Here is a 15,774-nt window from a genome sequence, read left to right as displayed (position 1 = left end):
CTGTAACACTGTGAGAATGGAATGGGTTATCTGTGTAACACTGTGAGAATGGAATGAGTTATCTCTGTAACACTGTGAGAATGGAATGAGTTATCTCTGTAACACTGTGAGAATGGAATGAGTTATCTCTGTAACACTGTGAGAATGGAATGGGTTATCTCTGTAGAGCTGAAGGCTCAGAGACGATTCCGAGTATGTTTGTTTGTTTTGTCTCTTGGTCCAGATGGACTTTCAGAAATATATGGAGCTGTTGTTCCGTAGACAGTAAAGAGTTCTAACTGTTGTTCCGTAGACAGTAAAGAGTTATAACTGTTGTTCCGTAGACAGTAAAGAGTTCTAACTGTTGTTCCATAGACAGTAAAGAGTTCTAACTGTTGTTCCATAGACAGTAAAGAGTTCTAACTGTTGTTCCGTAGACAGTAAAGAGTTCTAACTGTTGTTCCATAGACAGTAAAGAGTTCTAACTGTTGTTCCATAGACAGTAAAGAGTTCTAACTGTTGTTCCATAGACAGTAAAGAGTTCTAACTGTTGTTCCATAGACAGTAAAGAGCTATAACTGTTGTTCCGTAGACAGTAAAGAGTTATAACTGTTGTTCCGTAGACAGTAAAGAGTTATAACTGTTGTTCCGTAGAGAGTAGAGCTACATTGATTTTCACAAGTTGACTACTGTAATTACAAAGCGGAAATATACAGAACCAGCATTTCTAGAGAGCATACGCTGCCAAGAGCCTAAGATATCTGCGGGAGAGGTATTGTCTCCCTGCCAAACACCATGGTCATCCATCAGACTGTTTAAGCGGATCACTAACATTGTTCAGCCTAGTGCCTAATTATCCCATAGAGAACATGGAGGTGGAAAGATTGGGGTTCTATTAAAATACCCTATCCACAATGGGAGGACAATTGATTCTGTGTCTGGGCCTGGGCCGCTGTTAAAACAGGAAGATGGATATCGCCTTGGGTATTAAGCATAGTTACAGTAAAGAGGCAGTTTTATGAAGCAGTCACCGTTCATGTTTCATTGCTGCTGAAATTACACATTTACAGAAGTGCCCACACACAGACTGTACTGTAGGTGAGAAATGGGGTCATACATTCAGTGTGTGTCTACGGATGTGTGTGTTTATGAGAGAGAGAGAGAGAGAGAGAGAGAGAGAGAGAGAGAGAGAGAGAGAGAGAGAGAGAGAGAGAGAGAGAGAGAGAGAGAGAGAGAGAGAGAGAGAGAGAGAGAGAGAGAGAGAGAGAGAGAGAGAGAGAGAGAGAGAGAGAGAGAGAGAGAGAGAGAGAGAGAGAGAGAGAGAGAGAGAGAGAGAGAGAGAGAGAGAGAGAGAGAGAGAGAGAGAGAGAGAGAGAGAGAGAGAGAGAGAGAAATTGTGTGTTTTTGTCATTATGTGTCTCAGAGAACAGCTGTAAATGCAGGTTGTTTACATATAATCTATATCCCATATTCCATATAATACATTCTATATTCCATATGATATATTGTATTTTCTGTATTGTATATTCTATATTCCAAATAATACATTCTATATTCCGTATTGTATATTCTATATTCCATATAATACATTCTATATTCCATATTGTATATTCTATATTCCAAATTCCATATAATATATTCTATATTCCATATAATACATTCTATATTCCATATTGTATATTGCATATTCCGTATTGTATATTCTATATTCTATATTCCATATAATATATTCTATATTCCATATTGTATACTGCATATTGTATATTCCATATAATATATTCTATATTCCATATTGTATACTGCATATTGTATATTCCATATAATATATTCTATATTCCATATTGTATACTGCATATTGTATATTCCATATAATATATTCTATATTCCATATTGTATACTGCATATTGTATATTCCATATTCTATATTCCACATTCCATATGATATATTCTATATTCCATATTCTATATTCTATATTCCATATTCTATATTCTATATTTCATATAATATTCACTGTTTCTTGCCATGGCAAACAGTGGCAGGTGTTGAGAGTTGTGATCCATCTGAAATGAGAGAGCAGAGGAATGTGTCAACGTAAATCTGTTCTCTCTCTCACACACCTACACCCCCTCCTCCACAGTATGAGTATCAAATGAAAGAGAGAGCTGGGTTCTATATAGGTGTTATTAGCTTGGCTGGATCTCTGGTGTACAGATGTTTTTATGACCCGTATACACAGGGAGGGTATGTTTTACTCCCTTATACAGACCCTGTAAGATGCCAGCCAGAGATTGCTCCTTGGCTTAAAGTGATGCTTCCACATGCACGCAAACACGCACTCAAACAAACACACACATGGGCACACACACACACGTGTGTACACAAACACTCACACACACACATTAATAACAGAGATTGAGCATTGGCACAGAACACTGAGACTGACATTTTCCATTTCAGAGAGCTCTTATCTCCTGGGGAAAGAAGGTCATTACTACACCACTGTGGTAAATCTAATATAGGTCCAGTGACTGAACACCCCATATCAGAGGATCTCTCTCTCTCTCTCCGTCTCTCTCTCATTTCTATGTGTGTATTTTGAGAGCACGTACCACAGCTCTGTAAAGACTTGTTGACTTGAGGCTGAACGACAGGTAGACTGATGGAGTCAGAGAAGTCATCGACAGGTAGACTGATGGAGTCAGAGAAGAGGTGAACGACAGGTAGACTGATGGAGTCAGAGAAGTCATCGACAGGTAGACTGATGGAGTTAGAGAAGTCATCGACGGGTAGACTGATGGAGTCAGAGAAGTCATCGGCAGGTAGACTAATGGAGTCAGAGAAGAGGTGAACGACAGGTAGACTGATGGAATCAGAGAAGTCATCGACAGGTAGACTGATGGAGTCAGAGAAGTCATCGACAGGTAGACTGATGGAGTCAGAGAAGTCATCGACAGGTAGACTGATGGAGTCAGAGAAGTCATCGACAGGTAGACTGATGGAGTCAGAGAAGTGATTGACAGGTAGACTGATGGAGTGAGATAAGAGGTGAATAACTTGTGATAGAATTGGGTGCAGTAAGAGTTTAATGAGACAGTGAATGGATGACGGGATAGATGGGAAGGCGATAGAGGATGTGATTTATGGGATAGGTGATGGCTGAAAGAGAGAGCGAGGGAGAGAATTTGCGAGGGCACTAGAACAATCTACAACACCCGGCCTCACCCTACTGGATTCGGAAATCAAATGTCTACTGTTTGCAGATAATCTGGTGCTTCTGTCCCCAACCAAGAAGGGCCTACAAGAGCACCTAGATCTGTCCCCAACCAAGAAGGGCCTACAGCAGCACCTAGATCTTCTGCCCGTATTCTGTGAGACCTGGGTCCTGACAGTGAATCTCAGTAAGACAAAAATAATTGTGTTCCAATAAAGGTCCAGTTGCCAGGACCACAAATACAAATTATATCTAGACACCATTGCCCTAGAGCACACAAAGAACTATAACTACCTCAGACATCAACACCACAGGTAAACATCAACACCATAGGTAACTTCCACAACAAGGCTGTGAACGATCTGAGAGACAAGAAGGGCCTTCTACACCATCAAAAGGAACATAAAACTCAACATCCCAATCAGGTTCTTGCTAAGTCAGAGAAGTTCAGTCTGTTATAAAATCCATTACCCTATCTGGTTGTGAGGTCTGGGGTCCACTCACCAACCAATAATTCACAAAATGGGACAAACACCAAATTGAGACTCTGCATGCAGAATTCATTAAAAAAACTACTTTGTGTACAACTCAAAATCCCAAACAATGTATGCAGAGAAGAATTAGGACGATACCCGCTAGCTAGTCAACATCCAGAAAAGAGTCAGATCCCATGGCACTTATCGTATGAGTAGGGGTGTTAACCCTGGTGTCCTGGCTAAATTCCCAATCTGCCCCTCAAACCATCACAGTCACCTAATAATCCCCAGTTTATGATTGGCTCATTCATCCCCCTCCTCTCCCCTGTAACTATTCCCCAGGTCGTTGCTGTAAATGAGAACGTGTTCTCAGTCAACTTACCTGGTAAAGTAACAGATAAATAAAAAGCACAGCATTCCAGATAGCAGCTCATGAGTATCCCTGTATCTATGAATAAACACAATTTTCCTAATTGAAGTTCACATTGGTAAAATGGAATAGTAACTGAAATCTGGACACTGACTATAGGTCTATAACCTCTCACATGTAGTATACTATTAAAGTGATGCCACTTTCGTGTGTTTTGCCAGAAGCTCTTCATAAGCACAGCGCTGTTTATGACTTCAAGCCTAATGGCTGGTGTAACCAATGTAAAATGGCTAGCTAGTTAGCTGGGTGCGCGCTAATAGCGTTTCAAACGTCACTCGCTCTGAGACTTGGAGTAGTTATTCCCCTTGCAGAGGCCGCGGCTTTTGTGGAGCGATGGGTAACGCTGCTTCGAGTGTGGCTGTTGTCGATGTGTTCCTGGTTCGAGCCCAGGTAGGGGCGAGGAGAGGCACGGAAGCCATACTGTTACACTGGCAATACTAAAGTGCCTATAAGAACATCCAATAGTCAAAGGTATATGAAATACAAATGGTATAGAGAGAAATAGTCCTATAATTCCTATAATAACTACAACCTAAAACCTCTTACCTCTTACGCCCAATTTTTCAGTTTTTGATTTGTTAAAAAAGTTTGAAATATCCAATAAATGTCGTTCCACTTCATGATTGTGTCCCACTTGTTGTTGATTTTTCACAAAAAAATACAGTTTTGTATCTTTATGTTTGAAGCCTGAAATGTGGCAAAAGGTCGCAAAGTTCAAGGGGGCCGAATACTTTCGCAAGGCACTGTATATATATATATATATATATACATATATATATGGGCTCCATTTTGTTTTGTATTCTACTGATTATATTTATACTGAACAAAAATATAAACGCAACATGTAAAGTGTTGGTCCCATGTTTCATGAGCTGAAATAAAAGATCCCAGAAATGTTCCATATGCACAAAAAGCGTATTTCTCTCATTGTGTGCGCAAATTTCTCCTTTGCCAAGATAATCCATCCACCTGACAGGTGTGTCATATTAAGAAGCTGATTAAACAGCATGATCATTACACAGGTGCACCTTGTGCTGGGGACAATAATAGGCCACTCTGAAATGTGCAGTTTTGTCACACAACACAATCGCACAGATGTGTCAAGTTTTGAGGGATCGTGCAATTGGAATGCTGAATGCAGGAATGTCCACCAGAGCTGTTACCAGAATTTTATGTTGATTTCTCTACCATAAGCCACCTCCAATGTCATTTTAGAGAATTTGGCAGTAGGTCCAACCTGCCTCACAACCGCAGACCATGTGTAACCACACCAGCCCAGGACCTCCACATCCAGCTTCTTCACTTGCGGGATGGTCTCTGATGAGCCACCTGGACAGCTGATAAAACTGTGGGTTTGGACAACCAAATAATTTCTGCACAGAGTGTCAGAAAACGTCTCAGGGAAGCTCATCTGTGTGCTCGTCGTCCTCACCAGGGTCTTGACCTGACCGCAGTTTGTCATCATAACCGACTTCAGTGGGCAAATGCTCACCTTCGATGGTCACTGTCACGCTGGAGAAGTGTGCTCTTCAGGGACAAATCCTCGTTTCAATTGTACCGGACAGATAGCAGACAGTGTGTATGGCGTCGTGTGAGCGAGTGGTTTGCTGATGCTTGGCCCCATGTCGCAAGGATCTGTACACAATTCCTGGAAGCTGAAAATATCCCAGTTCTTTCATGGCCTGTATACTCACCAGACCTGTCACCCGTTGAGCATGTTCGGGAGGCTCTGGATCGACCTGTACGACAGCGTGTTCCAGTTCCCGCCAATATCCAGCAAGTGACAACATTGCACAGGCCACAATCAACAGCCTGATCAACTCTATGTGAAGGAGATGTGTTGTGCTGCATGAGGTCGTCACACCAGATACTGACAGGTTTACTGATCCACGCCCCTACCTTTTTTTAAGGTGTCTGTTATCAACAGATGCATTTCTTTATTCCCAGTCATGTGAAATCCATAGATTCGGGCCTAAAGAATGAATTTCAATTGATTGATTTCCTTGTATGAACTGTAACTCAAGTAAAATCTTTGAAATTGCTGCAGATAGCGTTTATATTTTGGTTCAGTGTTACGACACTAGCTAGCTTGCCAGTTGAAGTTGGAAGTCAGCTCCGTTCTGCCCATGGAGCAGTGACGGAGTTCTATTGAGCAGCGACCACTTTTTGACCAAGGCCGTAATGACATTCTATTCGCTAACTAATCTGAATAAATTGGGGGAAAAAAGTATTTAGTCAGCCACCAATTTTGCAAGTTCTCCCACTTAAAAAGATGAGAGAGGCCTGTAATTTTTATCATAGGTACACTTCCACTATGACAGATAAAATGAGAAAAAGAAATCCAGATAATCACATTGTAGGATTTTGAATGAATTTATTTGCAAATTATAGTGGAAAATAAGTATTTGCACAATTGGTAGCTGACTAAATACTTTTTTGTACTTTTTTTTTTAGAGACATAAGGGGTTTGGACTATTATTCTCTCTATTGTCTATCATATCACAAACATGGAATGAAATTACAATTTTATGGGTGAACAACCTAATTAGGTTGTGGGGCCAAGGTTGTGAGGCCAAGGTTGTGAGGTCAAGGTTGTGAGGTCAAGGTTGTGGGGCCAAGGTTGTGAGGCCAAGTTTGTGGGGCCAAGGTTGTGAGGCCAAGGTTGTGAGGTCAAGGTTGTGAGGCCAAGGTTGTGAGGTCAAGGTTGTGGGGCCAAGGTTGTGGGGCCAAGGTTGTGAGGCCAAGGTTGTGAGGCCAAGGTTGTGAGGCCTGTGATTACAGTGTTTTCATGCCAGAGACCGTGTCACTCTTACCTTGTGTCCATTTCTTCATTGTGTTACAGTGTCATTGGAAAAGAAGGTCAAACTGTTCTAGACTGCTGCAGAAGGTGAAGACCTAACACATTGTAAAGCAGTGTCCAGGTCAAACTGTGCTACTAGATAATGAGTGCCTGATGAGTTGTAGTGTGTGTCTGGAGCTGACCCTGAGCTGACAAGCTAAAAAAAATATGTCGTTCTGTCCCTGAACAAGGCAGTTAACCCACTGTTCCTAGGCAGTCATTGAAAATAAGAATTTGTTCTTAACTGGCTCGCCTAGTAAAATAAAGGTCAAATGAAAATATTTAAAAAATGCTTGTTCTTTTCTATTTAGTCATGTGTCATTCACCTGTCAGCCCCGTGTATACGGCTTGTCAGGAAGTTGACATGACAGGTCTGAAACCAGAACTGAGGCCTGATTGATTCCATCAGTCAGTGATTGGTCATGGCAGGCTTCTACTGCTCTGTTATTGGTCACAGGCGCGTTCTACAGGTCTCTGCCTGGTTGGAGTGGGTATAAAGCAGGGAGATTTCCATCTGATGGGCAATGTCACAGAACGTCAGGATAACTCAGCGTCAGCCTGTCGGCCGTTACACAACATGACACAAAACCAGAGGAGAGACACACACTGATTAGAGGACATCACTTCCTGTTGGCCAGACAGACAGACAACACTCTGTTTTTCTGGTTCTTGCTGTTAAGGGTCTAATCAAACTATGGCTGGTTCTACCACCATTAGCCAGCTGTCACTTGGCCACACACACACACACACACACACACACACACACACACACACACACACACACACACACACACACACACACACACACACACACACACACACACACACACACACACACACACACACACACACACACACACTGGGTCCAACCAACAGTGTTCCCATACCACACCTGTGTGCATAATGAAATGATTACAGAGCCAATTAGGTGTTCTAACTATTATTCCCAATGAAATCTCCCAACCCCCCTCCACCTCTCTGTCCTGTGTACTCATCTGAAGTGAACCTAAGCTTGTTGACTTATTTCCGGACACATATTTTCATTTCTCTGGATCTGTTTGAATGAAATAACCATGTAGTCAAGGATAAAGTGTCAGGCGTTTGGCAGCACTGTGTGAGAGGAGACGTCATTATGTCTAACTCTGTCTGTCTGTCTCACTCAGGATGTAATGTGACTGAGATCTAACTCTGTCTGTCTGTCTGTCTGTCTCACTCAGGATGTAATGTGACTGAGATCTAACTCTGTCCGTCTGTCTGTCTGTCTCACTCAGGATGTAATGTGACTGAGATCTAACTCTGTCTGTCGGTCTGTCTGTCGGTCTGTCTGTCTGTCTCACTCAGGATGTAATGTGACTGAGATCTAACTCTGTCTGTCGGTCTGGCTCAGTCAGAATTAGCAACGTGTCGCTCAGGAATACATACAGTCCCACATCACTGCCAATCACTCCCTCCCTCACTCCCTCCCTACCTCTGCTTCCAAATCTCTCACTCCCCCCTACCTCTGTTTCCCAATCACTCTCTCCCTCACTCCCTCCCTCTCTACCTCTGCTTCCAAATCTCTCACTCCCTCACTTCCTCCCTACCACTGTTTCCTAATCACTCCAACCCTCCCTCCCTCCCTTCCAACCTCTGCTTCCCAATCTCTCCCTCCCTCCCTCCCTCCCTCCCTCCCTCCCTCCCTCCCTCCCTCCCTCCCTCCCTCCCTCCCTCCCTCCCTCCCTCCCTACCTCTGCTTCCCAATCTCTCTCTCCCTCCTCCCTCCATCCATCCCTCCCTCCCTCACTCCCTCCCTACCTCTGCTTCCCAATCTCTCTCTCCCTCCCTACCTCTGCTTCCCAATCTCTCTCCCCTCCCTCCCTCCCTCACGCCCTCGCTCCCTCCCTCCCTCCCTTCCAACCTCTGCTTCCCAATCTCTCCCTCCCTCCCTTCCAACCTCTGCTTCCCAATCACTCTCTCCCTCCCTCCATCCATCCTCTCTCCCTCCTTCCCTCTTCTTCCCAATCCCTCCCTCCCTCTCTCCTTCCCTCTGCTTCCCAATCCCTCCCTCCCTCTCTCCCTCCCTCTGCTCCCCAATCTCTCTCTCCCTCCCTCCCTCTGCTCCCCAATCTCTCTCTCCCTCCCTCCCTCTCTCCTTCCCTCTGCTTCCCAATCCCTCCCTCCCTCCCTCTCTCCCTCCCTCTGCTCCCCAATCTCTCTCTCCCTACCTCCCTCTCTCCTTCCCTCAGCTTCCCAATCCCTCCCTCCCTCCCTCTCTCCCTCCCTCTGCTCCCCAATCTCTCTCTCCCTCCCTCCCTCTCTCCCTCCCTCTGCTCCCCAATCTCTCTCTCCCTCCCTCCCTCCCTCTCTCCCTCCCTCTGCTCCCCAATCTCTCCCTCCCTCCCTCCCTCCCTCCCTCCCTCCCTCCCTCCCTCCCTCCCTCCCTCCCTCCCTCCCTCCCTCCCTCCCTCCCTCCCTCTGCTTCCCAATCCCTCCCTCCCTCCCTCTGCTCCCCAATCTCTCCCTCCCTCCCTCCCTCCCTCCCTCCCTCCCTCCCTCTGCTCCCCAATCTCTCTCTCCCTAGGGGCGGCAGGTAACCTAGTGTTTAGAGCATTGGGCCAGTAACCGATTATGGCAGCCCATCATATGGTAGCAACTCTCTGATTCAGAGGGGTTGGGTTAAATGCAGAAGAAACATTTCAGCTGTACAACTGTCTAGGTATCCCCCTTTCCCTTACCTTCTCTTCCCAATCTCTCTCCCTGCCTATGTTTCCTGGGGGTTAGTGTGATAATTGAACTTTTGACTAATCTTGACCATCACACACACAAACAATACACACACACCAAACACACAGAGCCAGCTGCCCTTCTATCTTGATCTGAGTTGATTCGTTAACAACATTGACTAACAGCTGTATGTTTCTCTCCTCAGGAACCTGGGGAAATCTGGACTTAGAGTGTCGTGCTTGGGACTGGGTAAGAACATTCACCTTTTTAGAACCCATCACCTGCTCTGAGTTGCACTATGGCACAGATCTGGGATCAGCTTACCTTCCACAAATATTACCTTTAGCCACAATGGGAGGAATAGAAAACTGGTACACGTACAACTTCCTCCTACACCTTTTGGGCTCATCTCATAGGTGGAAGAAGTGGAAGAGCAGCTGTGCTGTTTAAGAAATAAAGGCAGAACTTTTCAGGCAGCTTTTGTATTTGAGGAACTACAGTTGAAGTCGCAAGTTTACATTCACTTAGTTGGAGTCATTAAAACTAGTTTACATTCACTTAGATTGGACTCATTAAAACTAGTTTACATACACTTAGTTGGAGTCATTAAAACTAGTTTACATACACTTAGGTTGGAGTCATTAAAACTAGTTCACATTCACTTAGTTGGAGTCATTAAAACTAGTTTACATACACTTAGTTGGAGTCATTAAAACTAGTTTACATACACTTAGGTTGGAGTCATTAAAACTAGTTTACATACACTTAGGTTGGAGTCATTAAAACTAGTTTAAATACACTGAGGTTGGAGTCATTAAAACTAGTTTACATACACTGAGGTTGGAGTCATTAAAACTAGTTTACATACACTTAGGTTGGAGTCATTAAAACTAGTTTACATTCACTTAGATTGGAGTCATTAAAACTAGTTTACATACACTGAGGTTGGAGTCATTAAAACTAGTTTACATTCACTTAGGTTGGAGTCTGTCACGCCTTGGTCATTGTATTTTGTGTTTTCATTATATATTTGGTCAGGCCAGGGTGTGACAGGGGTTTATGTTATTGTATTTCGTATTGGGTTGTAGTATTTGGGATCGCGGCTGATTATGGGTGTTGTATAGGCTTGGCTGCCTGAGGCGGTTCTCAATCAGCAGTCAGGTGATTCTCGTTGCCTCTGATTGGGAACCGTATTTAGGTAGCCTGAGTTTCGCTTTGTCTTTCGTGGGTGATTGTTCCTGTCTCTGTGTAGTGTTCACCAGATAGGCTGTAATAAGTTTCACGTTCCGTTTGTTGTTGTTGTATTTATTTAGTTATTTCATGTATCGTCACTTTTTTCATTAAAGACATGAGTAACCACCACGCTGCATTTCGGTCCGACTCTCTCTCAACAAACGAAGAACGCCGTTACAGAATCACCCACCACATACAGACCGAGTGGCGTGGTAACAGGCAGGAAAAGCGAAAGGAGGACGTTATGGACAGCAATGGCATGGAGTATACGACGTGGGAAGAAATTGACAGGTGGGCGGCCGACCCAGAGAGAGTGCAGGAGCCCGCATGGGATTCGCTAGAACAGTGCGAAGAAGGCTATAGGCGAATGGAGTTGGAGAAACACGGCGGCGCAGAGCGAAACTCGAGAGTCACCCCCAAAAAATTATTGGGGGGGGGGGCTCAGAGGGAGAGTGGCTGAGTCAGGAGATGGACCTGAGCCAACTCTCCTTGTTTATCGTGAGGAGCCAAGGAGGAGACCAGAACCAGAGCCGGTGTTAGAGGTGAGCGAAGATGAGACTGTGAAGGAGTTAATGGGGAAAGTGGAGTGGAGAGTAATGAGGGAGTTGCTAGCTTGGTGCTATAGATATCATATTCGTCCGACGGATCGTGTCGGGGATTTGATGGCACCTGAGTTAGCGCTCCATACTCGTCCTGAGGTGCGTGTTAGTCGGCTGGTGAAGTTGGTGCCAGCCTCACGCACCAGGCCTCCTGTGCACATCCCTAGCCTTGCACATCCTGTGCCACCTCCACACACCAGTCCTCCGGTAGCAGCTCCCCGCACCACGCTTCCTGTGCGTGTCCTCGCTCCAGTATCACCAGTGCCCGCACCACGCATCAGGCCTACAGTGCGCCTCGCCTCTCCTGCTCTGTCGGAGTCTCCCGCCTGTTCAGCACAGCCAGCGTTTTCCTCCTCTCCTGCGCTGCCGGAGCCTCCTGCCTGTTCAGCGCAGCCAGCGTTTTCCTCCTCTCCTGCGCTGCCGGAGCCTCCTGCCTGTTTGAAGCAGCCTGAGCTGCCAGTCTGCAGGGTGCTGTCAGTCTGCAAGGAGCTGTCAGTCTGCAAGGAGCTGTCAGCCTGCATGGAGCAGTCAGAGCTGTCAGTCTGCAAGGAGCTGCCAGTCTGCAGGGAGCTGTCAGTCTGCAAGGAGCTGTCAGTCTGCAAGGAGCTGCCAGTCTGCAAGGAGCTGTCAGTCTGCAAGGAGCTGTCAGTCTGCAAGGAGCTGTCAGCCTGCATGGAGCAGTCAGAGCTGTCAGTCTGCAAGGAGCTGCCAGTCTGCAGGGAGCTGTCAGTCTGCAAGGAGCTGTCAGTCTGCAAGGAGCTGTCAGCCTGCATGGAGCAGTCAGAGCTGTCAGTCTGCAAGGAGCTGTCAGTCTGCAAGGAGCTGTCAGCCTGCATGGAGCAGTCAGAGCTGTCAGTCTGCAAGGAGCTGCCAGTCTGCAGGGAGCTGTCAGTCTGCAAGGAGCTGCCAGTCTGCAAGGAGCTGCCAGTCTGCAAGGAGCTGTCAGCCTGCATGGAGCAGTCAGAGCTGTCAGTCTGCATGAAGCAGCCAGAGATGTCAGTCTGCAAGGAGCTGCCAGTCTGCAAGGAGCTGCCAGTCTGCAAGGAGCTGCCAGTCTGCAGGGAGCTGTCAGTCTGCAAGGAGCTGCCAGTCTGCAAGGAGCTGCCAGTCTGCAAGGAGCTGTCAGCCTGCATGGAGCAGTCAGAGCTGTCAGTCTGCAGGGAGCTATCAGTCTGCAGGGAGCTGTCAGTCTGCAGGGAGCTGTCAGTCTGCAAGGAGCTGTCAGTCTGCAAGGAGCTGTCAGCCTGCATGGAGCAGTCAGAGCTGTCAGTCTGCAAAGAGCTGCCAGTCTGCAAGGAGCTGTCAGCCTGCATGGAGCAGTCAGAGCTGTCAGTCTGCAAAGAGCTGCCAGTCTGCAAGGAGCTGTCAGCCTGCATGGAGCAGTCAGAGCTGTCAGTCTGCATAGAGCAGCTAGATCCGCCAGTTAACCAGAATCTTCCAAATCTGCTAGTCAACCAGAATCTTCCAGATCTGCTAGTCAACCTGAATCTTCCAGATCCGTCAGCCAGCCAGGATCTACCGGAGCCTACTACCTACCTGAGCTTCATCTCAGTACTGGGCTTCCTCTCAGTACTGGGCTTCCTCTCAGTACTGGGCTTCCCCTCTGTTCCGGGCTTCCCCTCTGTTCCGGGCTGCCCCTCAGTTCCGGGCTGCCCCTCAGTTCCGGGCTGCCCCTCAGTTCCGGGCTGCCCCTCAGTTCCGGGCTGCCCCTCAGTCCCGAGCTGCCCCTCAGTCCCGAGCTGCCCCTGTCCCGAGCTGCCCCTCAGTCCCGAGCTGCCCCTCAGTCCCGAGCTGCCCCTTAGTCCCGAGCTGTCCCTCAGTCCCGAGATGCCCCTCAGTCACGAGCTGCTCCTCAGTTCTGTGGGGTTCTGGGTGAGGACTATTAGGCCATGGTCGGCGGCGAGGGTGGATTATCCCAGGACGCGATGGGGAGGAACTATGACATTTATGGAGTGGGGTCCACGTCCCGAGCCGGAGCCGCCACCATGGACAGACGCCCACCCGGACCCTCCCTATGGTTTTGAGGTGCGTCCGGGAGTCCGCACCTTGGGGGGGTGGGGTTCTGTCACGCCTTGGTCATTGTATTTTGTGTTTTCGTTATATATTTGGTCAGGCCAGGGTGTGACAGGGGTTTATGTTATTGTATTTCGTATTGGGTTGTAGTATTTGGGATCGCGGCTGATTAGGGGTGTTGTATAGGCTTGGCTGCCTGAGGCGGTTCTCAATCAGCAGTCAGGTGATTCTCGTTGCCTCTGATTGGGAACCGTATTTAGGTAGCCTGAGTTTCGCTTTGTCTTTCGTGGGTGATTGTTCCTGTCTCTGTGTAGTGTTCACCAGATAGGCTGTAATAAGTTTCACGTTCCGTTTGTTGTTGTTGTATTTATTTAGTTATTTCATGTATCGTCACTTTTTTCATTAAAGACATGAGTAACCACCACGCTGCATTTCGGTCCGACTCTCTCTCAACAAACGAAGAACGCCGTTACAGAGTCATTAAAACTAGTTTACATTCACTTAGGTTGGAGTCATTAAAACTAGTTTACATACACTTAGGTTGGAGTCATTAAAACTAGTTTACATACACTTAGTTGGAGTCATTAAAACTAGTTTACATTCACTTAGGTTGGAGTCATTAAAACTAGTTTACATACACTGAGGTTGGAGTCATTAAAACTAGTTTACATACACTGAGGTTGGAGTCATTCAAACTAGTTTACATACACTGAGGTTGGAGTCATTGAAACTAGTTTACATACACTTAGGTTGGAGTCATTAAAACTCGTTTTTCTACCTCTCCACATATTTCTTGTTAACAAACTATAGTTTTGGCAAGTCGGTTAGGACATCTACTTTGTGCAAGACAAGTCATTTTACAACAAATGTTTACAGACAGATTATTTCACTTATAATTCACTGTATCACAAATACAGAGGGTGAAACGTTTACATACACTAAGTTGACTGTGCCTTTAAACAGCATGGAAAATTCCAGAAAATTATGTCATGGCTTTAGAAGCTTCTGGCATAATTTGAGTCAATTGGAGGTGTACCTGTGGATATATTTCAATGCCTACCTTCAAACTCAGTGCCTCTTTGCTTGACATCATGGGAAAATCTAAAGAAATCAGCCAAGACCACAGAAAAAAAATGTAGACCTCCACAAGTCTGTTTCAAACCATAGGGAGCAATTTCCAAATGCCTGGAGGTACGACATTCATCTGTACAAACAATAGCACGCAAGTATAAACACCATGGGACCACGCAGCCGTCATACCGCTCAGGAAGGAGACGCGTTCTGTCTCCTAGAGATGAACGTACTTTGGTGCGAAAAGTGCAAATCAATCCCAGAACAACAGCAAAGGACCTTTTGAAGGAGGAAACAGGTACAACAGTATCTGTATCCACAGTAAAACGAGTCCTATATCGACATAACCCGAAAGGCCGCTCAGCAAGGAAGAAGCCACTGCTCCAAAACCGTCATAAAAAAGCCAGACTACAGTTTGCAACTGCACATGGGGACAAAGATCGTACTTTTTGGAGAAATGTCCTCTGGTCTGATGAAACAAAAATAGAACTGTTTGGCCATAATGACCATCGTTATGTTTGGAGGAAGAAGGGGGAGGCTAGCAAGCCGAAGAACACCATCCCAACCGTGAAGCACAGGGGTGGCAGCATCATGTTGTGGGGGTGCTTTACTGCAGGAGCGACTGGTGCACTTCATAAAATCGATGGCATCATGAGGCTGGAAAATTATGTGGATATATTGAATCAACATCTCAAGACATCAGTCAGGAAGTTAAAGCTTGGTCAGAAATGGGTCTTCCAAATGGACAATGACCCCAAGCATACTTCCAAAGTTGTGTCTGGCTTAAAGACAACAAAGTCAAGGTATTGGAGTGGCCATCACAAAGTCCTGACCTCAATCCTATAGAACATTTGTGGGCAGAACTGAAAAAGCGTATGCGAGCAAGGAGGCCTACAAACCTGACTCAGTTACACCAGCTCTGTCAGGAGGAAAGGCCTAAAATTCACCCAAATTATTGTGGGAAGCTTGTGGAAGGCTACCCAAAAGGTTTGACCCAAGTTAAACAATTTAAAGGCAATGCTACCAAATACTAATTGAGTGTATGTAAACTTCTGACCCACTGGGAATGTGATGAAAGAAATAAAAGCTGAAATTAATCATTCTCTCTACTATTATTCTGACATTTCACATTATTAAAATAAAGTGGTGATCCTAACTGACCTAAAACAGGGAATTTTTACTAGGATTAAATGTCAGGAATTGTGAAAAACTGAGTTTA

At 45.8% G+C, this 15,774-nt stretch overlaps 1 protein-coding gene across 1 annotated transcript in view; it reads left to right on the top strand.

Annotated features, from left to right (window-relative positions):
• Positions 1-15,774, top strand: part of LOC109877891 (voltage-gated potassium channel subunit beta-1-like) — a 195,759-nt gene that overhangs the window by 85,748 nt on the left and 94,237 nt on the right. The window contains exon 2 of the mRNA XM_031791448.1: positions 9,845-9,888. Coding sequence (XP_031647308.1) covers positions 9,845-9,888 — 44 coding nt within the window. The remainder of the gene's footprint in view (positions 1-9,844; positions 9,889-15,774) is intronic.

This window comes from Oncorhynchus kisutch, linkage group LG15 (assembly GCF_002021735.2).
Source record: "Oncorhynchus kisutch isolate 150728-3 linkage group LG15, Okis_V2, whole genome shotgun sequence".
NCBI classification, from domain to species: Eukaryota; Metazoa; Chordata; class Actinopteri; order Salmoniformes; family Salmonidae; genus Oncorhynchus; species Oncorhynchus kisutch.
This window is presented reverse-complemented; position numbering and strand designations above follow the sequence as displayed.